The sequence below is a fragment of the Miniopterus natalensis genome, chromosome 3 (genome assembly GCF_054644295.1).
Source record: "Miniopterus natalensis isolate mMinNat1 chromosome 3, mMinNat1.hap1, whole genome shotgun sequence".
Taxonomy (NCBI): domain Eukaryota; kingdom Metazoa; phylum Chordata; class Mammalia; order Chiroptera; family Miniopteridae; genus Miniopterus; species Miniopterus natalensis.
Genome location: NC_142083.1, coordinates 95,269,619 through 95,294,770, shown reverse-complemented (window position 1 = coordinate 95,294,770; position 25,152 = coordinate 95,269,619). Strand labels below are relative to the sequence as shown.

General features: G+C 43.8%; 1 protein-coding gene across 2 annotated transcripts in view; it reads right to left on the bottom strand.

Annotated features, from left to right (window-relative positions):
- The window catches only part of AXIN1 (axin 1), a 71,377-nt gene that overhangs the window by 43,550 nt on the left and 2,675 nt on the right, over positions 1 to 25,152 (bottom strand). For both annotated transcript variants that reach the window (XM_016216220.2, XM_016216221.2), the window contains exon 2: positions 22,786 to 23,744. In XM_016216220.2, coding sequence (XP_016071706.2) covers positions 22,786 to 23,744 — 959 coding nt within the window. The remainder of the gene's footprint in view (positions 1 to 22,785; positions 23,745 to 25,152) is intronic.

Here is a 25,152-nt window from a genome sequence, read left to right as displayed (position 1 = left end):
ATTACCTACTTTATCAAAAGTGAGAGGCCAAAAAAAGTAAAACAAACACAGAGGTAGCTATAGGCTATGACTATAAGCCGCAACATAACCAGCAGCTTCCTTAGTAAAAATATGATCCCAGAGGATGATGTGAACGTCACTGCTCAAGGGTACAATGTCATCCAATTCCAATGTCTTGGAAGTACTTTCTAATAGCTAAAAGTACTATTAGTTATTTCAGTTCAATACATATTTATCAAGAGCAGACTGGCAAAACACTATCTTACTCCAAGGGATACAAGTAAGACAAAGACATAGTCCCTTCTCAAAGGGCTCTGAGTTGTTTAAAGCTAAATTTTTAAGTCATTTCAATATGCTTTTGCCATCTCCCACCACCACCATCACTACCACAATTCAGAGTCACCAGTAATCTCCACATTGCTAAACTTAATGATTGTCAATCCCCATCTTATTCTACTTACTAGTTGCACTGACAGCTAATCATTCCATCTCTCTTGAAAGATTTCCTCCATTGGGCTTCCAAGTTGCCACTCCACTGGTTTCCTTCTACCTCACTGGCCAGGTCTTCTCAGTCTCCTTGCTACTTCCTTCCAATCTCCAAACTTTCAGCAGTGGAGTATTGTTTCACCCCTTCTTTTCTCTACCTACATTCACTCACTGGGGATCTCAATAAGGCTCCTGGCTCCAAATACCATCAATAAAATGATGATTTGAGAGAGACCGATCAAGGCAGAAGCTGCATTGGCTTTTAAGCCCAATTTCAGAAACGTCAAACCTCCTCTCTGAGCTCATTGCCATTACTCTCCCCACACTCCCTCTGCTCCATCCACACTACCTTTCTTGCTTCTCAGATCTTGCTTTTCCCTCTACCTGGAATCATCTTCCTCCAGGCACATGGTTTGTGCTCTCACTTTCTTTAGGTTTTACTTGAAAGTCACCTCTTGAATGAGACCATCTCTAACTATTCCTATTAAAAGGGAAATCTTTCCTCTGCCCCTACCACCCTTCCCCATCTTATATTTTACCATAGTACTTGTTACTATCTGAAACACTGTATTTTACTTATTTGTTCATTTTGTACTTCTTCCTGTTAAAATGTAAGTCCCGTGAGCAGAGGGATTTTTGTCTGCTTTTGCTCACTGCTGAATCTCCAGCTCCTAGAAGAGTATTTGGCACATAGAGGGTACACGATGAATGAATGAAATATGTATTTCTCCTTTTATTTACTTTTTAAAAATTGATTTTAAAGAGGGAGGAAGGGAGGAGAGAGACAGGAGAGAGAGAAACACCCGACTAGGGATCAAACCCAAAACCTAGGTATCGAACCCATGACCTTCTAGTGTATGGGACGTTCCAACCAAGCCCACCAGCCAAGGCTGTCATTCTTCTCTTAAAGGGGCAGTTGTATTTGTGCCACAAAGTACAGATATCTTTCCTTGTCTGCTCAGACACAGCTTTTCTTAGATATGTGCACCACTGTCCTTTCGTTCTCCAAAAACTCCCAAACAGTGATCATATAATAAATAGCCCATGACCAGAATAGGGATGAATTGTCCTAGATGAACAAACAGCCCTCAAGAGGACCCAATAAGGCCCTAGGCAGTCTGGCTCAGCGGTGAGAGTGTTGGCCCACGAACTGAAGGGTCCCAGGTTAGATTCTCGCCAAGGGCACGTACGTCGGTTGCAAACTCAATCCCCGGTTGGGGTGAGTGAGGGGGGCAACCACTCGATGTGTCTCTTTCACACCGATGTTTCTCTCCTCTCTCCTCTCTCTCTCTCTCTCCTCGCCCCCGCCCTCCACTCTTTCTATAAAGCAATGGAGAAAAATACCCTCAGGTGAGGATTAAAAATTAATTCATTAATTAACTTTTTTAAAAAAGAAAATCTAATAAAAAAACCAAGAGATACACAAGAGTGACAAACACTACATCTACTTGAAGACACCAACCCTTCAGCTATGTCCGACATAAGCAAGACTAACATAAACATGCTCTTGAAAAGTTATATGTATGCATATGACTTTTATTCACTACGTAGGTCTCAAAAGTACTAGGCATTCCAAAGTGAATTTTCATTAAAAAGAAAAGAATCCTTTCACAATACTACCACCTCCAAATTACCTATTTTATGAATGTCACATTCCACCTCCCCTAATTAGCTGAACTCCACCATCTCCTCCTTCACTAAATTCTTCTCAAAGAATTATTCTTTTCCTTTTGTATTTAAAAGAAGTTTTGCAAACTAGGTCCAACTCTATAATCACAGAAACAAAGAGCAGCCTTTCTCCTACATATATGCAGGACTTCTTGCAAACTACATATGCCGCCCTACTGAGCGCTATACTCACCCCACCATATCCAGCAGAGTCATACAACTCTCTTCACACATGTTGTGGAACACAGGAGAAACAGTTTCAGTAACAATGTGAGCCTTGGCCAGTGTGGCTTAGTTGGTTGGAGCCTCATCATATATACCAAAGGGTGGTGCGTTCAATTACCGGTCAGGGTGCATGCAGGAGGCAACCAATCAATGTTTCTCTCTTACATCAATCTCTCTCTCTCTCTCTCTCCTTTCCTCACTCTAAAATCAATTTAAAAAAACCTGAAAGGCACCTGATTCGAGGAAATCAGGTACAGGGAAGATATAGGGATTAGGACTGAAAACTGAGGGATTAGGTAAAAGTCTGTATTCTCAACTAGGAAACCCAACTCCTTCACCTATTCAGCTCCTGAATGCAAAAGCCAGCCCCTCAAGGAGACTAAAGCACCCCTCTCAGGGATGAGCAAATCACCCCTGCGAAAAGACCTACAGACACTGACATTTGGGGACCCCCAAGCAAAAAAGCCAGCTGACAGCCTGAACACACCAAGTATACCAATCAAAAAGGCCCCACACATAGCTTTTATTTTTTTTTAAGAAGGTTTTTTTTTTAAATTGATTTTCAGAAAGAGGGAAAGGGGGAGAGGGAAAGAAAGAGAGATTGATTTGCTGCTCCACTTATTTATACATTCATTGGTTGATTCTTGTATGTGCCCTGATCCAGGATCGAACCTGCAACCTTGGTGTATCAGGAGGATGCTTTAACCAACTGAGCTACCCTGCAAGGGCTCCCACACAGCTTTTAACCAGAGTCTCCAGTACCTCACATTTAAACAAAAGGGAACAGCGAGGGTCATCACTTGGGTAAAACTTCAAGCAAGAAAGAATACAAAACAAACCCATAACAAAGGAACTCAGAGGACACAAATACCATACTATGCAGGAAGCAAGACAACAATTAAGAAATCATAACTAACATCTCCAGAAAGATTTTAAAATGTTGATCCACAACAAAAAATCATTCTCATAAGAGTATATATTCATGCCCGGCTGGCATGGCTCAACGCTTGAGCATCAACCTATGATCTTCTAGAAGATCGTGGTTCAGTTCCTGGTGAGGGCACATGCCTGAGTTGTAGGCGTAATCCCCAGCAGGGGGTGTGCAGGAGGCAGCTGATCAATGACTCTCTCATCATTGATGTTTCTCTCTCTCTCCCTCTCCCTTCCTCTCTCTGAAATCAAAAAAGATATATATATTTTTTAAAAGTGTATATTCAGAAAACAAAGACAGGAAATTTTAATAAAAAGATCTGAAGATACAAATGTAAAAAATGAAAAAGAGGAAAAAAGAGATTGAAAATTTAAAAGCTCATTCCAGATGGTCCAATATCTAAATAACAGAAGATCTAAAATGAGAAAACAGTGAAAACAAAAAACAGGAGGTTATCAAAGAAATAACAAATTCCCACAACTGAAGGATACATTTCTTCAGCACAATGAAAGAAAAAAGCCCCGGGGTTCTGGTCAAGATGGCGGCATAGGTAAATGCAGTACCTGAATCCTCCCACAACCACATCGAAATTATACTACACTATGTGACAACTTTCATTGAGAACCATCTGAAATCTAGCTGAACAGAAGTCCTACAACTAAGGGTATAAAGAAGCAGCAACATCAAGGCTGGTAGGAGGGCTGCTGACTCAGAACAGGCTGGTCCCACACCCATGTGGGATGGATAAAAATCATGATGGATATCCTGGCAGTGGAGGTTCCCCCTGAGGAGCAACGGGTCCCAGCCCCACACCAGGACCCCTACACAGGGTTCCAGTGCCAAGAAGAGAAGTCTCCACAACTTCTGACGGTAAAAAAAAACAGCAGGGATTGTGACTGAGTGAGGTGGAGGGCTGCTGGAGTCCCAGGTGTTCTCTTACAGGACCTGTACAGGGACTTAGCCAGACTCACTTGCTCTGACCTCCAGTGCTGGGGCAGCATATCGGGGACATATGGGTAGGAACTGAGTTCCGGAAGCTTTCTCCCAGACAGCAGTGTTGGCAGAGCCATTTTTCCTTTTCTGAGCCTTCCCCCCACAGACCTAGCAGGCCAACTATCTTAGTCTCCATAGGCCTGGTTAACTCTGTTCGCCCACCCTGGTGATTCCCTGAGACCCCATGCCACCCAACTTGTGGGCCCTACCCAACCATTTCCAGTGACTTTTCCATACAAATGGCCTGACTTGGCTCATTCTTCAGACTTTCCTAAAATCTCTCAAACAAGAGCATCTGGTTTCCCCATGCCCCATACCTGATAAGTGGCCCTAGACCTGGCACTAGTGGCAGCTGGGTTTGGTTTGCAGCTTGGCCTCTCCTGGGCACTTCCAAGCCCAGCACAAGTAGTAGCCATCTGTAGATCACTTTGCAGCTCATGACAGGTGGGCTGACCTTGACCTGTACCTCCCAGGAAGGCCCAGAGCCAGCATACCGGGTGGACAGCTTCAGACCATGATGAAGCACCACTCGAATAACCTCCACAAGGGGCGGACTGAGTAAGGACCAGAGCCCCGTTAATATACATCCTGCTTCGTGGGGTCAGCCTCTACACAGCTGATCCTCCATGGTGGTCACAGCCAGTCCTTGCAACCAATCAACCTGGGGATAAATCCCTCCCACTGAGGTACCAACAGTAATCAAAGCTCAACTACAAAAGGAGGGTGTACACAGCCCACACGGGGGACACACCTGAAGTGCCCAGCTCGGGTGACGGGGGAGGCTATGCCACTGGACCCTAGAGGACACCTATTACATAAGGCCTGGGAGACATAACAGCTCCTAATAAAAACAAACACAGGAAGGCTGCCAAAATGAGACAAAGAAATGTCCCAAATGAAAGAACAGAACAAAACTCCAGAAAAATAACTAAACAAAATGGAGAGAACCAATCTAACAGATGCAGAGTTCCAAACACTGGTTATAAAGATGCTCAATGAACTTAGGGGAAGAGTAGTTGAACTTAGTGAGAACTTCAACAGAGAGAGAGGAAAAAAAGGACCAGTCAGAAATGAAGACTACATGAACTGAAATGAACAACACATTATAGGGAATCAACAGTGGAGCAGATGAAGCAGAGGAACAAATCAGAGATTTGGAAGATAAGGAAACAGAAAACAGCCAATGAGAACAGCAAAAAGAGAAAAAAATTTTAAAAAATGAGGATAGCATAAAGAGCCTCCGGGACAACTTCAAATATAACAACATTTGAATCATGGGGGTGCCAGAAAAAGAGAAAAAAAACCTATGTGAAAAAATAATCTAAAAAACCTTCCCTAACCTCATCCTGGCTAGTATGGTTCTGTTGGTTGGGTGTTGTCCCATGAACTGAAAGGTTACCAGTTTGATTCCCTGTCAGGGCACATGCCCGAGTTCTGGGCTCAATCCCTGGTAAAAGGCATACAGGAGGCTGCCAGTCGATCAATGTTGCACTCTCACATCAATGTTTCTCTTTCTTTCTCCCTCTCCCTTCCTCTCTTTCTAAAATTCAATAAAAATTTTAAAAACAAACAAACCTGATCTCATCTGGTGAAGGAAATAAACATATAAGTCCAGGAAGCACAGAGAGTTCCAAACAAGATGAACCTAAAGAGACCTACACCAGACACATCATAATTAAAATGCTAAACGTTAAAGACAAAGAGACAATGTTGAAAACAGCAAGAGAAAAGCAGTTAGTTATCTACAAGGGAACTCCCATAGGACCGTCAGCTGAGTTCTCAACAGAAACTTTGCAGGCCAGAAGGGAATTGCAAGAAATATTCAAAGTGATGAAAACTAAGGACCTACAACCAAGATTACTCTACTCAGCAAAACTATAATTTAGAATAAAAGGACAGATAAAAAGCTTCCCAGATAAGAAAAAGCTACAGGAGTTCACGACCACTAAACCAGTATTACAAAAAATGTTAAAGGGTCTTCTTTAAGAAGGAAAAAAGGTAAAAAATATGAATAATAAAATGGAAATAAATACATATCTGTCAACAATTACTTTAAATGCAAATGAATGAAATACTCCAAAGAAAAGACATATGGTGGCTGAATGGATACATATGCTGTCTATAAGAAACCCACTTCAGATCAAAAGGTGAACACAAACCTAAAGTAAAGACATGGAAAAATTTATTTCATGAAAATGCGAACAAACAAACAAACAAAAGCTGGGTAACAATGCTCAGACCAGACAAAACAGAGTTTAAAACAAAGTCTATCAATGTATATTATATTAAACTTTGCATATTTAAAATACATCATTCTGACTAATGAAGGAACCAATACACCAAATTTTTTCCCCCTAATGCTTTTTAATAATGCCATTCCTAATTCTGACCCCCCAAAATTATTATGACCTTTAAAAAGAACAAAAACAAATCTATAGCCCGGCTATCATAGCTCAGTGGGTGAGCATCAACCTATGAACCAGAAGGGCACGGGTTTGATTCCAGTCAGGGCACATGCCTGGGCTGCAGGCTTAACCCCCCAGTAGGGGGCATGCAGGAGGCAGCCAATCAATGACTCTCATCATTGATGTTTCTATCTCTCTCTCCCTCTCCCTCTCCCTTCCTCTCTCTGAAATCAATATAAAGAATATATATATTTAAAAAACAAAAAGCAAACTCTATATAACAAGAAACAACGAAGGACCCAGCTATTCCACTTCTGGGTATTTATCTGAAAAAAACCCAAAACACTAAGTAAAAAAGACATATACATCCATATTTTCATTGTAGTGTTACTTACAATAGCCAAGATACGAAAGCAATCTAAATGTCTATGAATAATGAATGGATAAAGAAGTGGTATAGCCCGGCCGGGCGTGGCTCAGCGGTTGAGCATCGACCTAGGATCCAGGCAATCAGGGTTCGATTCCCGGTCAGGGCACATGCCTGGGTTGCGGTCTTGATCCCCAATCAGGGGCATGGAGGAGGCAGCCGATCAATGACTCTCTCATTATTGATGTTTCTATCTCTCCCTCTCTCCCTTCCTCTCTCTGAAATCAGTAAAGATATATTTAAAAAAAAAAAAAAAAAAAGTGGTACATATATGCAATGGAATATGACTCAGCCATAAAAAAGAATGCAATCTTGCCATCTGCAACATAGATGGATCTAGAGGCTACTGTGCTGAGTGAAATAAGTCAGGAAGAGGAAGACAAATTCCATATGATTTCACTTACATGTGGAATCTAAAAAACAAAATTTAATAAGCAGAACAGAAACAGGCTCATAGATACACAGAACATTTCAATGGTTGCCAAATGGGAGGGGTGTTGGGGAGATGGGTGAAAAAGGTGAAGGGATAAGAAATACAAATTGGTAGTTACAGAATAGTCATGGGGATGTAAAATACAGCATAGGGAATATAGTCAACAATATTGTAATAACTATGTATGATGTCAGGTGGGTACTAGATTTATTGGAGTGATCCTAAGTTATATAATGTCTAATAGCTGGATGTATACCTGAAACTAACACAATATTGAATGTCAACTGTAATTAAAAAATTATAAATTAAAAAAAGAAAAGAAAAAAGCCCCAAGCAAGCCAGAATACTGTGAAATAGCACTGCTGATAAAGAAACATCCAAGACTTGTTCAGATGGAGGAGAAAGTCACATCCACAGGATGGAAGCAGAATGGAATCAGGCTCTCCAGTACAACTCGAGAAGGTGGAAAGCGATGATGTAAATCCTTTAAATTTCTGAGGAAAATGTCATCCAATCAAGAATTCTAAATCCAACCAATTTCTCCCTCAAGTACTCTTGGCATCAGGAAGACACAGCAGCCACACAGCACACCTGAAGAGCAACCCCTCACATGGAGTGGGAACAGAGAAGGTTTTATAACACACAATTCTTGGGGGGAAAAAGTTTATAAGACATGTTTCATAATGTGGAGAAGTATATCCCAGGACTTTTTTTTCAATGTTATTTTATATTAGTTTTAGGTGTACAGCACTGTAGTTAGACAATTATATTGATAGGACTTTTTAAACTGATGCAACATAAAAAAAAATTCTGCCAGAAAGCCAAATATCGAATCAAATGAAAAAATGCAGCAATTATAACTAAAAAACAGCCCAAAAAAATGCACAAGAAAGAAAATGCACCCCGGCTGGTTCGGCTCAGTGGTCATAGCGCTGACCTTTGGAAAGAAGTGTTGTGGGTTCAATTCCTGGTCAAGGGTTGCAGACTTGGTCCCCGGACCCAGTTAGGGCACATGATGTGTCTCTTTCACATCGATGTTTCTCTCTTTCTCTCTGCCCCCCTCCCTCCCTTCTGTTCTCTCTAAAAAAAAAACAAGAAAAAAAGATGCTTGGCCCAACTTGGCTAGGCAATGAAAACAACAAATATGTATCTAAACCAAATCTAGAACATATTAATACAGCTGATCCTTTAACATCATGAAAGTTAAGGACACCAACACCCCACAAAGTTGAAAATGTGCATATAACTTGACTCCCCAAAAACTTTACTAATAGCCTACTGTTGACCTCCTTACTGATAACATAAACAGTTGATTAACACATATTTTGTACATTACATGTACTACATATGGTATTCTTACAATAAAATAAGTCAGAGAAAAAAAATGTTATTAAGAAAATCATAAGGAAGATAAAACACCTTTACAGTATTTACTGAAAAACAAACCCACATATAAGTGGATCCACACAGTTCAAACCTGTGTTGTTCAAGAATCAACTATAATTAGGATGAGATGTGGGGAAGGGAGAAGACCAATGGAGAGACTGTCTAAAAACAGCACATTACTGCCCTGGCCCGTGTGGTTCAGTGGTTAGAGCACCGCACAAAAGGGTCACAAGTTTGATTCCCAGTCAAGGGCATATACCCGGGTTGCAGGTTCGATCCCTGGCACCAGTCAGGAGGCAATCAATAGCAATGTCTCTATCTTTCCCCCCTCCCTCTCTTCCACATTACTCAGAAGGATGGGTGTGGTGGACTGAAAGTCTGTGTCCCCTCAAAATCCACATGTTGAAGCCCTAACCATCAGTGTGGCTGTGTTTGGAGGTGGGGCCTCTAAGGAAGTCATGAAGGTTATATGGGGTCTTAAGAAGGAGGCCTTAATCTGACAGAATTACTGTTTCTATAAGAAGAGATATCTAGGAGCTGCCCTCTCTTTCCATGCACTCACACTGACAAAAGGCCATGTGAGCACAGCAAGATAGCACACATTTGCAGCCATGAGAAAAGGCCTTGGAATAAAACCTACCTTAATGGCGCCTTGATCTGGGACTTCAGCCTCCAGAACTGTGAGAAATAAATGTTTCCTGTTTAAGCCTCTACATCTAGTGTTTTGTTGTGGCAGCCTGAGCAGACTAATATACACTAGGGTAAGACAAAGATGTATCCATCTTGGAAAGGCCAGGAGTGACATGTGACTGCTAGTTATCAGCATTTTAGCATTATTTGAAATTTTCCTTGTCTCCATGTTTTTTTTAATAAAAGATAAATTTATTTAAAATATTGGGGCTGGAGAAACAAGATGGTGGCATAGGTAACAGCTGCACCTGCCGCCTCCTGCAACCACATCAAAATTACAACTAAAATACAGAACCACCATCACTCAAAACCTCCTGAAATCTGGCTGAACAGAAGCCCCACAACCAGGGAACTGAAGAAGCACCGAGACCGGTAGGAGGGGAGGAGACGAGGGGGTATCGGGGCTGGATCAGTGACTCACCCCAGGCCCACACCTGGTGCCTCAGTAGAAACCCGGGAGGGAATCTCGAGGATGGAGGTTTCCCGGAGGAGGGAGGGGTCCCAGCCCCCAGCCCAGGGCTCCAGGGCCAGGAAGAGACGTCCCCACAACTTCGGGCTGTGAAACCAGCAGGGACTGTCCCTGAGGGTCAAGGAGGCTGTGGGAGCCCCAGGCTTTCCTCTTAAAGGGCCGGCGCACTGACTCACTCAGACGCGCTCTCTCTGAGCCCCAGCGCCGGGCAGCAACTTGAAAGGACCTGGGACACTCTCGGAGGAACTAACCTGCCTGGAATCCGGGTGAGAGGTGGAGGGGCAGCTTCCTCCCAGGCAGAAGAGCTAGCAGAGGACATTGCTTCTTTGGTGAGCCCGCCCTCCCCGCACACAGCCGGCAGGCAGGCACCATATTTGAATGGCCAGCACCTGGCTCACACCTTTGGCCCCGCCCCTCCCCACCTGCAGGCGCATTCAAGCCATTTCCAGTGGCTTTTCCATGCAAATGGCCTCTTGAGCCTCATGCTTAGAACTTTCCTAAAATCTCTCAAACAAGTAGCAACAGGCCCCATACAGCTTGATAAGTGGCCCCAGGCCTGGCACTAGTGGCAGCCTGCATTGGCTCATAGCTTGGCCTCTCCTGGACACCTCCAAGCCCAGCACAAGTAGCAGCCAACTACGGTTTGCTGTGTAGCTCATGCTGAGTGGCCCTGGGCAAGGCACTGGCACAGGCTGACTTTGCATCTCCCAGGAGGTCCCAGAGACAGTGCACCTGCTGGTCACACTCAACCACGCTGGATTACAACCCTACCACATCCACCAGCGGTACTCAAGGGGTGCACTTGGTGAACACCAAAGCTCCACTGAAGTAAATCCTGATCCATAGGGGTGTCTCCAGCACTGCAGCTCTTTGGCTGTAGTTGCAGCTGGTCCTCACAGCTGACTGGCCTGGGGGTCAGTTCCTCCCAGTGACGCCAACAGCAACCAAGGCTCAACTACAACAGGACAGTGCACACAGCCCACACAGGGGAGAACCTAGAAGGCCCAGCTCAGGTGACTGGGGAGGCTGAGCCACTGGACCCTACAGGACACCTACTACACAAAGCCACTCTACAAATTCCAGGAGACATAGCAGCTCTGCCTAATACATAGAAACAAACACCTGGAAGCAGCCAAAATGTGGAGGCAAAGAAACATGTCACAAAGGAAAGAACAGAAGAAATCTCTAGAAGAGGAGCTAAATGAAATAGATCCAAGCAAGCTAACAGATACAGAGTTCAGAATTTTGTTTATAAGGATGTTTAAGCAGACTATCAGGGAAATAACTGAGAAAATCGATAACATAATAAAGTACCAATTTGAAATGAAGGCTACAGGAACTGAAATGAAGAATAACTTACATGGAATCAACAGCAGAGTAGAGAACACTGAGAATCAAATCAGCAATTTGGAACATGAGGAAACAAAAAACACCCAACCAGAAGAGCAAAAAGAAAAAAGAATCCAGAAATATGAAAATAGTGTAAGGAACCTCTGGGACAACTTCAAGAGGCCCAACATTCATATTATTGGGGTGCCAGAAGGGGAAGAAAGAGACCAAGGAATTGAAAACCTATTTGAAAAAATAATTACAGAAAACTTCCCCTAGCTGGGGAAAGAAATAGACTTACAAGTCCAGGAAGCACAGAGGGTCCCAAACAAGAGGAACCCTTGCCCACAGCAAGACACATCATAATTAAAATGCCAAAGGTGAAAGACAAAGAGAGAATCTTAAAAGCAGCAAGAGAAAAGCAATTAGTTACCTACAAGGGAGCACCCATACGACTGTCAGCTGATTTCTCAACAGAAACCTTGAAGGCCAGAAGAGAGTGGCAAGAAATATTCAAAGTGATGAAAAACATGGAACTACAACCGAGACTGCTCTACCCAGCAAAGCTATCATTTAGAATAGAAGGTCAGATAAAGAGCTTCACAGATAAGAAAAAGCTAAAGAAGTTCACCACCACCAGACCAGCACTACAGGAAAAGTTGAAGGGTCTTCTTTAAGAAGCTAATGAACAAAAGAATCTGACCAACTAAATAGATCCAGAGACATTGACGCATGCAACAGACGACCATATTTCAGAGGAAAGAGGGAAGGGGGGTGGAGGGTGAGAAGAGATTAAGCAAAGAAGTTATATGCATATATGCCTAACCCATGGACACAGTCAATAACGGGGTGAAGGCTTGGAGAGGGGGTGGGAGCAAATTGGAGGGGGCCAATTGGGGGGAATAATGGGATACCAGTAATACTCTCAACAATAAAGATAAAGAAAAAACAAAAAACCAAAATATTTGTATAGTATTACAAATATTAAGATCTAAGATCATATTAAAAGGAAACGTTCACATGTATCTTTTTTAAAGAAAAATATGCTTTTGAAAAGTTGCATAAAACTCAGCTCTTCTTGTGATATACTTTTGTATATATTTTAGTAATATACTTTCTAATAAAAAAATTTTTTATAAGAATTTTGAAAATGTAAAAACAAATAAAAAGAGACAATAAAAAGCCTATGTTCTCCAACTATACAGAAAAAAAAAATCCCTGTGCAAGTAACCTTGCTATGGGTCATTCAAGTTATTGTTACCTATTACAAACAAGGCTGCAAGTAACATCCTTTTTTACTTTTTTAAGAATAGTTTATTGATTTCTTTTTAAGAGATATGAAGGTAGAAGACAGAAACATCGATGTGAGAGCATATCATCGATTGGCTCCCTCCTGTACACCCCATACCAGGGTTTGAGCCCACAACCTGGGCATGTGGCCTAACAGAGAATTGAACCAGCAACCTGTCGATGCATAGGATGACACCCAACCGAGTCACACAGGCCAGGGCACAAGCAACATTCTTTATGATTATTTTTATTTTATTTTACTTATTTTTAAATATATCTTTATTGATTTCAGAGAGAGGAAGGGAGAGAGATAAAAACATCAATGATGAGAGAGTCATTGATCGGCTGCCTCCTGCACACCCCGGAATGGGGATTGAGCCGGCAACCCAGGCATGTGCCCTGACCTTGGATCGAATCTCAATCTCCTGGATCATAGCTTGATGCTCAACCGCTGAGCCACGCCGGGCTAGGCTTTATGATTATTTTTGAATGTTTGTTCAAGAAGACACTGGCCTGCCCTAGCCAGTTTGGCTCAGTGGTTAGAGCGTTGGCCTGAGGACTGAAGGGTCCGGGGTTCAATTCCAGTCAAGGGCACATACCTTGGTTGCAGGCTCTATCCCTGGCCCTAGTCGGGGTGAGTGGGGGAGGCAACCAATCGATGTGTCTCTCTCACATTGATGTTTCTCTCTCCCCCTTCCACTCTCTCTGAAAAGCAATGGGAAAAAATATCCTCAGGTGAGGATTAAAAAAAAAAAGATGACGCCCTAGAGACCGAAGACAAGAGGGGCAATACCAAAAAATAAATTTTTTAAAAAACCTCTAAGGGCACAAAGCTGGGTGAATAGAGGGCCCTGAAATAGGCAGAGGAGCCCCTGCTGCTGAAGGGCTAAGGAGGTGCTCACTCAGCCACAGCTGACCTCTGCCCATCAAAACTGGAGGAGTTTGGTCTAAACAAAAGAGCTGTCTAGCTGCTACAAGAAGTTTCAACAGTTCAGAGAAGGACGGTGGCCGAGGCTGTAATCCACCCAGCAACAGGGGTCCACTGTGAGAGGGGATGAGGAGGAGACAGGCTGAACCCTTTCATGTGCAGTGCGCAGAAGGCCCTTAAACACGGCCTGTGCGTGGCCTCTTTGAAGACGATGAAACAGTGTGGGGGCCAGCCTTGGTCCCAGGAAGAGAATGAAGAGATTTACTGAGGTTTTCCTCAGATCAAACACTTTTTGGAATTAAAGGGCTCTGAGAGGACACTGACTGGCTCATAAAATCATGCATTTGTACTGAAATGTGAAAAGGGGGAAAAATAAAGCAACACTTTCTTCTACACACAAAGGTATGCAGCCTCATGCTGAACATGGACTGAAGAATTAGACAGTCTTCCTTTCCTAACTAAACTACCACTACTCAGCCAATCCCACATTTCTAATAACTGCAAGGTAAACTGGTGTAAATAATGTCAGAATTCTAGAAAAGATTAATGGAACCTGTGCATATGAATCAAATTCAAATCTCTGTGATGCTGACTGGCATACATAAACCTGACAATGGACTGGTCACCAGGCAGCTGACCTATGGTATGGCTCAGCTCCAAGAGCCACACAAGGAACGCCCGCATGCTGTGCCAAACACACTGTGCCAAAACACACCAACCCCACACTCTCCTGAAATAGCTGTTGCATGTCAGAGACATGGGCAGCATGGTCCACGCAAAGGGCCTCGGTCAACATTTGTTTGTCTGCTCTCTGTAAGCATTTCCCTTTCATAAACCCACTGATACAAAGTCCTAGGCAAAGGGGTCTTTCTATTCCAGAATTTTTCAGTCTGATGGCTAATTACAGATACTTTCCTGGACTTTGTTGAAACCTGTCAAAGACCATGGAGTTTTATATGACTAAAGCAAAGAAAAATATTTTTAGACTCTCCTGTAACCAGTTTAAAATCTTCTTAAAAATTATAATGGCTGGTCCTACTCCACTGACAGGTATATAAGATGCACACGGTGCCCTGGCTGGTTTGGCTCAGTGGTTAGAGCATCGGCCTGTGGACTGAAGGATCCTGGGTTCATTTCGGCCAAGAACACGTACTTCGGTTGTAGGTTCAATCCCCAGGCCCAGTTGGGGAGCTTGCAAGAGGCAACCAATCAATGTGCATCTCACATTGATGTTTTTCTTTCCCTCTCTCTCTTCCCCCCTTCCTCTCTCTCTGAAAAGCAATGGGGAAAATATCCCTGGGTGAGGATAAAAGAAAGAAAAAAAAAAAACAGAAAAAAAACGCACACAGAATGTTGGTGCTGTGGTGACAGAATCCATCGAGGATACATTTGTGTCATGGTAGCTTGAGGTTGACTACAGGTGTGGGTGGGAAGTCCCAACAGGGCTGAACAAAGGGATGGTGTGATCAGATGGTATGATCAGACTTGCATTTATTTTACTTACTTATTTTTTAAATATGTTTTTATGGATTTTTTTTTTTTTTTTAGAGAAAGACGAAGGGAGAGGGAGGGTGAAACATTGATGTGAGAGAAATATCTATTGGCTGCCCCCTGCATGCCTCCTACTAGGAATTGAGCCCACAACCCAGGAATGTGCTCTAACTAGGAAATGAACTAGTGACCTCTCAGTTCATGGGACAATGCTCAACTGAACCACACTGGCCAGGGCCAAGCTTGCATTTAGAAAAGATCCTTTTGGCCCGGCTGGGTGTGGCTCAGCGGCTGAGCATCGACCTAGGATCCAGGAGATCGCGGTTCGATTCTCGGTCAGGGCACATGCCCAGATTGCAGGCTTGATCCCCAGTCAGAGGCATGCAGGAGGCAGCTGATCAATGACACTCTCATCACTGATGTTTCTATCTCTCTCTCTCCCTCTCCCTCCCTGTCTCCGAAATTAATAAAAATATATTTAAAAAAAGAAAGAAAAAAAAGATCCTTTTGGTGCTGTGGGGAGAAGAGACTGAGGCAGAGACCCAGCCAAAAGATGGTAATCCAGGAGATCGTGGGAGCTAGAACGCACAGTAAGAAGGAGAGGGATTCAACACACATTGGAGGGGAAACCAGGACGTGCTGTTGCACTGGACGTGGGGGTCAGCAAAGCAGGAATCAGGTGGTTTGGGTTGACCTGTTAGATGGCAGTGTCACTTCCGAAGGGAAGAATGATTACAAGAGGAACAGGTTTGGGGTGGGGAATAAATGTCTCACTTTAAGGAAATATGATTATTAAAATCTGAATGTGTCATTCTCTACCCTATTTTTGAAACCAACCTAGATGTTAATTTCACAACATCTAACAGACCACTAAATTCAGATGATGATGATGATGAAGAAAAAAAACTACAGCAAGAGCTCAAATTTCATGAGCATCTGCTATGCGCAGGTCCAGCGGAGCTAAGCACCCCCTCAGATGTTATGTCATGGCACCTCCATAACCACCTCACGTGGCAGGTCCTCACTTTATCCTCTCCACTTTACAGGTAAGTAGAGGTTTAGCATCTTCCCCAAAGGCATACAACCAGAATGCTGACCCTACAAGACAGCCCCTACTGGAAAAATCATCAAGTGAGGGGTCACTAAGTTAAACCACCAAACTTAATGTTCTCCCCATCCAGCCAACAGGGTGAGAAGAATCCTAAACTCTTGTCTCTGAGACATGATCTCTGCAGCAGTATACTAAGCCTTGTCTGAAAATGTCTCCAGTCACCTACTCTGGGATCACCTGTTCAATTAAAATAATTCATCCAGTTGGACAAGTCACACATCTGGAAGGTGACAAGGGAACAGCAGCAGGACCATGCACTCTCCCTAAGTTTTGTGCCCCCCCACTTTGAGTAATTACAAACACAGCAGTAGAAAACAGGGGGCAGGCCTATAGGGAGAGCCAGACTGAAATGAGCTACCTTCCATCACAAATGGCCTAAAAATTAGACAGTGAAGAGAACGCGCTAGAGGGCAAATCAAACAGGCTCAATATGAACAAGACAAGTGTGTGCTGAGACACCCATAGCCTGTGGCCACCTACCTCAAGCACAGCAGATGCACACTCCACCTGTTGATGTGGAGCCCCTTTGCAACTAGGCACCCTTCAGCAGAGCCACTGCCCAAATCCTACCCCACTCCACTCAAACTCCAATCAGAAACCCAAATCAATCTTACTTTTCTGCCTTTCATAGGAAACTATATACATATTGGGTGCTTCCTCTTTTTACATTTCTTCTCTTGACCTTTTCAGCCATTACCAGCAATACAGTCAATAAACCAACAAACAGGTCAAACTCCGAGGGGACGGAGAACAAGGGCTGGTCACCCACCCTCTTTAACCCGCCCTCATCAGGAGTGCCTCACAGGGCTGGTCCACCAGAAGACGCAAGAACACATCTGTTGAGACTCTGTCCTTGGGGAACTTCTCAACCAATGAGGAATATAAGGGCAGCAAATAGAAATGGAAAGTGCCCTGGCCAGATAGCTCGGTTAGAGAGTTATCCTGATATGCCAGGGTTGCGGGTTCAATCCCTGTCAGGGCACACAAAGGAATCAACCAATGAATGCATAAATAAGTGGAGCAAATCAATGTTTTTTCCCCATTCTTTCTCTTTCCCTAAAGTCAATCAATAAATAAAAATTAGAAATGGAAAGCATTTGCTGATGTTAGACATCAAAACCAGTGGCAATCACTAAGTGCGGGTGGTTGAAGGGTTGAGGAAGGTGGCCTGGTTTCAAGCCTGACCAAGACGGGCCCTCCCACAAGCAGGCCCTGAAAGGCACATGGCAGGCCTAACCATGCTTTTGAGAAGGAGTAAAACTGGAGCCTGCCAGCCAATGTCTTACATCCCCTGGGCCCTAATGCCAAGTAATTAGTAAATAACTAGCCAAAACACCTGCATCATCAGAGGACCCTCTGCCAATGCACACCAATTAAAATGGCAGGTGTGAACCAACCAAATTTATGTTCAAAGTTCCACTGATAATGGGCAATAACAACTGGCAAAGTCTTCTGCACAGAGAACAGGATATCAGGGAGGGAATTTGTGATCCCTTGGCCCAGGAGCTCAAATGACCCCAGATGAGTAAGACAAATGCAGAAAAAATTAAGAGCACCGCTGTTTTCTCAATTTTGACAGAGACTTAAGTAAAAGACTCATTTAACCTTTCTTAAGTCAGCTATATGAGAAACAACCATGTGTGCACATGTAAAGCCAAATGAGGATCCAAGCTTGGCCTCCTATCAGGGACAAGAGAGCACCTATATCTGGTACAGCGAGACTGAACAACACCAGCCAGCACAATTGGAGCAGTCCTACGGTAAGCTCTAGGTTTGGGAGTCCCTTGAAGTTGTCCTAGATATGGCCCTCCAGACACTACACTCTCTTCCATGCAGAATCATCACTTAGAGAGGCATCTGCCTCTACTGGAGATACACCCCCTACCAAGGCTGATGCCCCTCCTCTTCTTTGTAGTGGACCCTCACAAATTTCCTATTCAGCACCCACTCCCTTTTCCCCTTTCCCATTAAACCCAATCTTCCTTTGGAAGATCACTCTCCCCAGCTGAGGAAAGGCAATGCTATCTGGGTGGGGTACCCCACTTACCTTCCAGGATGGCCCTACTTGGTAGTGTGGTGTAAGCTCAGCAGCATAATCTTGGGCCCTTGCACAATTACACTGCAATGGGCAGCACACAGCATCCCTCGTCATTCAGAGCAAACTGCAGGACCTCCTTCAATGATGTTGGGAAGCACTTATTTACAAAACAAGGGAGCCCACTGGGCAGCCACCTCTAACACAAAGTAGTCAACCTGAGAGCAGAGCTGGCCACAGGAAGGCAGAGGCAAAAAAGTATTAAGAAATGGGGCAGAGCCCAGCTGAAATGGCTCAGGTGTTTGAGCAGAGTCCTGTGCACCGAAAGGCTGCATGTTCACCAGTTCAATTTCGGTCAGGGCACATACCTGGGTTTTGGGTTTGATCATATGGAAGGCAACTGATCAGTGTTTCTCTCTCACATTGATGTGTGTTTCTCTCTCCCTTCCTCTCTCTAAGGATGTCCTCAGGTGAGAATTTTTTTTTTTTAATATATCTTTATTGATTTCAGACAGAGGAAAGGAGAGAGAGAGTGACAGAAACATCAATGATGAGAGAGTCATTGATCGGCTGCCTCCTGCACGTCCCCTACTGGGGATCGAGCCCGCAACCCAGGCATGTGCCCTGACTGGGAATCAAACCCCGATCACCTGGATCCTAGGTCGATGCTCAACCGCTGAGCCATGCCGACCGGGCCTCAGGTGAGGATTTTTAAAAAATAGAAAGAAATGGGGCGGTTTCTTATAAAACTAACATGTTCCACTATGCAATTCAGCAATCGTGCTCCTTTTGGGTATTTATCCAAAGGAGGTGAAAACTTATGTCCACGCAAAAACCTGCACAAGGATGTTTATAGCAGCATGATTCATAATTGCCAAAACTTGGAAGCAATCAAAATGTCCTTCAGTAGGTGAATGGATAAATTAGCTGTGGTACATCCAGACAATGGAATACTATTATTTAGCGCTAAAAAGAAACAGCTACCAAATCATGAAAAGACATCGAGAAAACTAAAATGCACATTACTAAGTGAAAACAGCCAGTCTGAAAAGGCTATATACTATATGATTCCAACTATATAATGTTCTAGAAGAGGCAAAACTATGGAGACAATAAAAAGATCAGTGGTTGCCCTGGCCAGTTTGGCTCAGTGGTTAGAGCGTCAGCCCACAGACTGAAGGATCCCAGGTTTGATTCTGGCCAAGGGCACATACCTCGGGGGCAGGCTCGATCCCCGGTCTGGGTGGAGGTGCATGGGGGAGGCAACCAATTGATGTTTCTCTCCCCCTCCCCCCCTTCCACTCTCTCTGAAAGCAATGGAAAAAAATATCCTCAGGTGAGGATTAAAAAAAAAAAAAGATCAGTGGTTGCCAGGGGTTAGGAAGGAGGGAGGAAGAGATGAATAGGTGAAGCACAGAGGATTTTCAGGTTTGGGAGTCCCATACTCTGTATGATACCATAATGGTCAATACATGTCATTATACATTTGTCCAAACCTACACACTGTATACCACCACGAGTGAACTCTAAGGAAAACTATGGGTAATTATGATGTGTCGATGTAGGTTTACATTAGTCGCAACAAACGTACTGCTCTGGTGGGAGATGTTGACAGTGGGAGATGCTGTGCGTGTGAGGGGCGAAGGGTATGTGGAAAACCTCTGTATCTTCCTCTCAATTTGGTGGGTAACCTAAAACTACTCTAAAAAAATAAAGTCCTGCCCAGCCGGCCATGGCTCAGCGGTTGAGCATCAACCTGGGATCCAGACGATCTGGGTTCGATTCCCAGTCAGGGCACATGCCCAGGTTGCAGGCTCGATCCCCAGTCGGGGGTGTGCAGGGGGCAGCCGGTCAATGACTGTCTCATCACTGGCATTTCTATAGCTCTCTCTCCCTCTCCTTTCCTCTGAAATCAATAAAGATATAAAAAAATAAAAATAAATAAATAAATAAACACAACTGCAGTTTAAAAATAAAGTCCTAAAAAGAAAAAATGGCTAGAATCCAGATCAAACCATATCTGAAGTTGGTCTTGCCTCTGGACTTTTCATTTATCTGAGTCAGCCAAACCCCTTCACTGTGTAAGACAGGGAGGGCTGGATTTTCTGTGACTTCCAAGCCAGTTCATCCTAACTGCACACTCTGCAGGACAAGTAAGATGTGCTGAACTCCATCTCATCAGTGCTCATGAATGATGACCCAACATCGGAAATTCTCCACCCACAAAACTACCACAGGCAACCTCGAATGGGAGAATGTTCAATCACAGACAGGAGGACTCTTGAACTCTAGGCTCTCTCTGCCGAGAGCAGCTCCAGGACAGGCAAGTCAAAACCAAAATGTGCCACAGTCCTTTCAGCTGAATGCTATCATACAGGCAAAGCCAACACATTCTATTAATTTGACAGCAAGGGTCACTTATTACAAATAGAACCAAAGGAAAAGCAAAGTGGCTGTTTAAGACCCCAAAACTAAATGTATGCAGACTGGAGCTGGTTGGAGGAGAGGAAGACCTCAGAAATTTTTTATGTTAAAAATCAGAATTGAGCTCCATTTTCCCCCCTAAAATTTAATCCTAGGCCACAAATTTAATCCCACCTTAAAACTGTTCTAATAAAATATGAAAACTTTTAGGTGAAGTTTTAAAAACTTTGTCAGTTATTAGCCTTACTTAACAGGATAATTTTATGACATACTCTGGTCTAAAAAGCTTGCTAAGTGGGGAGCACTTCAGATTTTTGTTCTCCCAGCATATGCTGTCAGTTTTGGCACAAATAAACTCATAAAAATTCCAAATAAATAAAAAATACAAAATAAAAATAACAAGCTTGCTAAATTAATAGCGTTTAGCTAAAGAAAGTGAGCACAAAGGCACATATAAATTACTTCAATCAGTATATCTGAGTCACATCGCTTGAAGGATGGTTAAGCCTCAGAAATGTCTGATACTATGTTTATTAGCAAGTAGCCAATTTCTCTGCCACAGTAAACTTGGATAAATGATTCGGGTTTTTAAAAACTCCATGTGAGCCCTGGCAGGTTTGGCTAGTGGTTAGAGCGTTGGCGCTGGGACTGAAGGGTCTCGGGTTCAATTCTGACCAAGAGCACATATCCCGGTTGCAGGCTCAATCCCCTGCCCCAGTCTGGGTGTGTGTGGGAGGCAACTAATCGATATGTCTCTTGCATCGATGTTTTTTTCTCTCTCCCTCCCTTCCACTCTCTCTGAAAAAGCAATGGAAAAAACATACTGTGGTGAGGATTAAAAAAATAACAAAACAAAAAAACTCCATGGGAGAGTGCCAGCATCTGGAGATATGTTTTCAGACTCTTGATCATTTATACTTTAGCAGTAAAATTTGTATTCTCTTACACAGAGGTCACATCTGCTAACATCAGCAATAGGCTCCAATCACAGCCAAATACACCTCCAGTAACCACAGAAGGGATTACCAAGACAATGAAGAAACAGGTTTCCTAAATTGTAACAACTTGATAGCAACACTTCATGCCTCCAAAGTTGCGTATGTGCCTACATGCAAAGGCTGCAAATCACAACTTCAGAATGCCCCTGGGCTGCTGGGAACTAACTACACAACAGCACTAACTCATTTTGTTGGCAGGGGGGAAAAGGTCCAATCCCGGAAATGCAACCATAGCCACAGAAGTTCCCAAAGTGCTCAGACAACCTGCTGCACAGCAGCCTTTTCACCACCACTTCACCACCTCTAGGAAGAATCTTAGGCTTATAAAAAACAATGACCCAGAATTCTCTAAGTATTGATGTATTTAAATGTCCACATCTCCCTTTATTAAGCCAGAAGGATTGTACCTACCAGGTAAATTCACATTCTATGTAAGAGAATATAAATTTTACTGCTAATGGGTAAAGTGTAAATGTCACGACTTCTAAAAATTCCATGTTCCTAATGACTTACAAAGCCATATATTTTAGTCTGTCCTTTTTCTTTCTTTATTTCATTATTTTATTGTATTTTTCCATGATATTTCAGTCTGTTCTTTTTTTGCTTGTTAATCCTCACTTGAGGATATTTTTCCCATTGATTTTTAGAAAGTGAAAGGGAGGGAGGGAGGGGGAGGGAGGGGGGGAGAGAGAGAGAGAGAGAGAGAAACATCAATGTGAGAGAGACACATTGATTGGTTGCCTCCGGGACATACCCTGACTGGGGTCGGGAATCAAACCCACGACCCTTCCATGAGCAGGCCAACGCTCTAACCAATGAGCAGCACTGGCCAGGGCTAGTCTGTTCCTGATTAAAGTATCCTCAACATAAAAATATTAAAAACATCTAATGACAAATGTGAAGGTATCATGAATAAGAACTAAAACCATAACTCACCCATGGCAGCAGGAGTATACCCACATAGGGTTGAAAGACAGGACCATTCCTTACCAACACCTTTCCTTCCTTGCTAGTTCTCCAGCTCTCGGAAGTAAGCACAGAAACAGATGCCTTGTGTCTGACTCACCTGAATTCTCTGCCTTCACTGTACCGTCTACTTGAGGAGGCCCGCGGGGCAGCTGTTTCCAGGAGCAGCTTCTGTGTCAGTCTGCCAGGGGGAGCAGGCTCTCTGCCATGGTCTTCATCTATATCTTGGTCACATTTCCATTCCTCATCTTCGTTCAAAGTGGGCAGATATCCGGGTATGCCCTTCCCTGTCCCTGACCCAGAGCTCTGGTCACTACAGAGCTTCGGGCTCTCTGAGCCTGTCCTCGTGTATTCCAAATAAATATCGGACTTGAGGAAAGAGGGGTAGGTGTTCTCCTCCATGGTAGACTGGATTTCTGTCTGGGCCTGGTCAAACATGGCAGGATCGATCAGCTGCTTCATAATGCAGTCCTTTATAAAACTCTTGGTGGCTGGCTTGGTTTGCCTGGACACAATGCCATTGTTATCAAGGATGTACTTTCGGTAAATAGCTTTGGCTAGCTTCAGTCTCTTCTCCTCATTCAAGTCACAGGGCTCCAGTTTCCTGAAGCCGCTGCAGGCAAACCAGAAGTCCAGCAGGTCAGCACAGTCCTCCTGCTTCAGGAAAGTCCTAAACAGGTTTATCCCGTCTTGATCATCTAGTAAGGAGTGCAATGACTCTGCCCACTTCAAGTATGGGGGGGTGGGTGAAGCACTACCCTCAGGCTCATACCCCAGGTCCAGATCTGAGCGCCTCGGAGTGGCTGTTGAAGTTTCGCCTTTAATCCCGACACCTTTCCCGGAGCAGAAGCTGTGGCTGACAGGCCTGGAGTCTGTGGACACCAGTTCACCCTCCTCACCAGGCACTGGAGGTCTGGGGGCATCTTCGGTGAAACTTGCTCCAAGGTCCAAGGGGAAACCCTGCTCTTGAATATTCATTTTGAGACTCTGCATCAATGAATAATGAGCGCTGCACCCTAATACATCAGTACTTATAGCTCCAAAGTGAATCAATCTGTCCTGTTGAAACCATTAAGAGGACAAGGATTAGGAAAGGTGGGTCCACGGAAACATGACCACAGAGGTTTTCTCAAGACAAGACTTGCAATGATGCCCTCCCACTTGAAATTTCAAAGCCAGAAATTCAGTTTAAATTTGCAAACTTTCATCACAAGATTTGTGCTATATTAAAACAAATTTCTGGAAACTTTTACAACTACAGGAATGCCTCTGGTGCTAAGAAATGGAGAGCACCATACCCCTCAAGTGTCATTCTGTGAAAACATCACGGAGACCAGCAGCCTGGGGACCTCCCATCTCAGCTACAGAGCTGAGTGACCAGTCCTTCTCTGAAAGCTCCAGGAAGGCAGGAAGACTGGAGTGAAAAAAGGTGCTTCTAGTCCTCCTAGCTGTATAAACTTGGGTGAAACCTGATCCCAAACATGTGAGATAAGAATGACCACCCTACCTGCCCTGCAGGGTCACTGTGAGACTGAGATACAGAAAAGACGGCACATAATACACCATTAGGTGGGCGGTTGTGTCTGCTCCCCACATTCTCTAGGCCCTCAGCCACTGTGTATTCTGCCTACCCCACCACTTTATACTTAGTATGCCTCACAACATGTGCAAACACTCAATGAGTTGTTCCTCTAACTCTCAACACATGCTTAAAAGAGCAGTTAATTATGGGTCACCTTCAGCATCTTCAAGTGAGCAAAGGACACCACCCACATGCACACACACAGGAGCCTTCTCAAGTCACCAATGTGGACAATCTTAAAAATGCTCCCATCAGAAAGCTGCACTTGACCTTTAAAACCTTGCTTATAAGGAAAGTATCCTACTGATGGCAAATGGCAACTGAGTACTATGAGGAACAAAGGACATACGGGAAAAATAAAATCCAGTAACTTTTAGCTAAGGAAGCATACAGCTCACATGATTTAATTCCATAAGCTGAAAAACAAACCACCCACTCTCTTAGAGGTCAGGGAACCATGGAGTTTTTTGTTGCTGCTGCTAAAAGCCTGCCTTGGGTTTGAGGGAAGATTGTCCTGGGTAAGCACTCTGCCATGGTGTTCGATCTTCCCTGCCACATCCTACAGGAGCTCTTAGAGCCCATAAGCTCATGCTATGCCCCTGGCCAAGGGGGTGGCTGTAACACAGCCTGCCATGACATAAATGGTCTGCCTAGAAGTGGGCTGGAGAGAAGCATGTTAGGTACAAAATGCCTATAGCACTGAACAAGCCAGAAGCAGCAAAATAAAACCCTAAAATCTGGTTCCAAAACAAAGGATAGCTCTCCCTGGCCATCATCCCACACTCTGGGCCCAGGCCTACATGTAATCCACCCCTAACACCTGCATTCTCTCACTGCATACACTTCACCTGCCAGCAGCTGCTGACAGTTAGAAGTGAAAAGCAT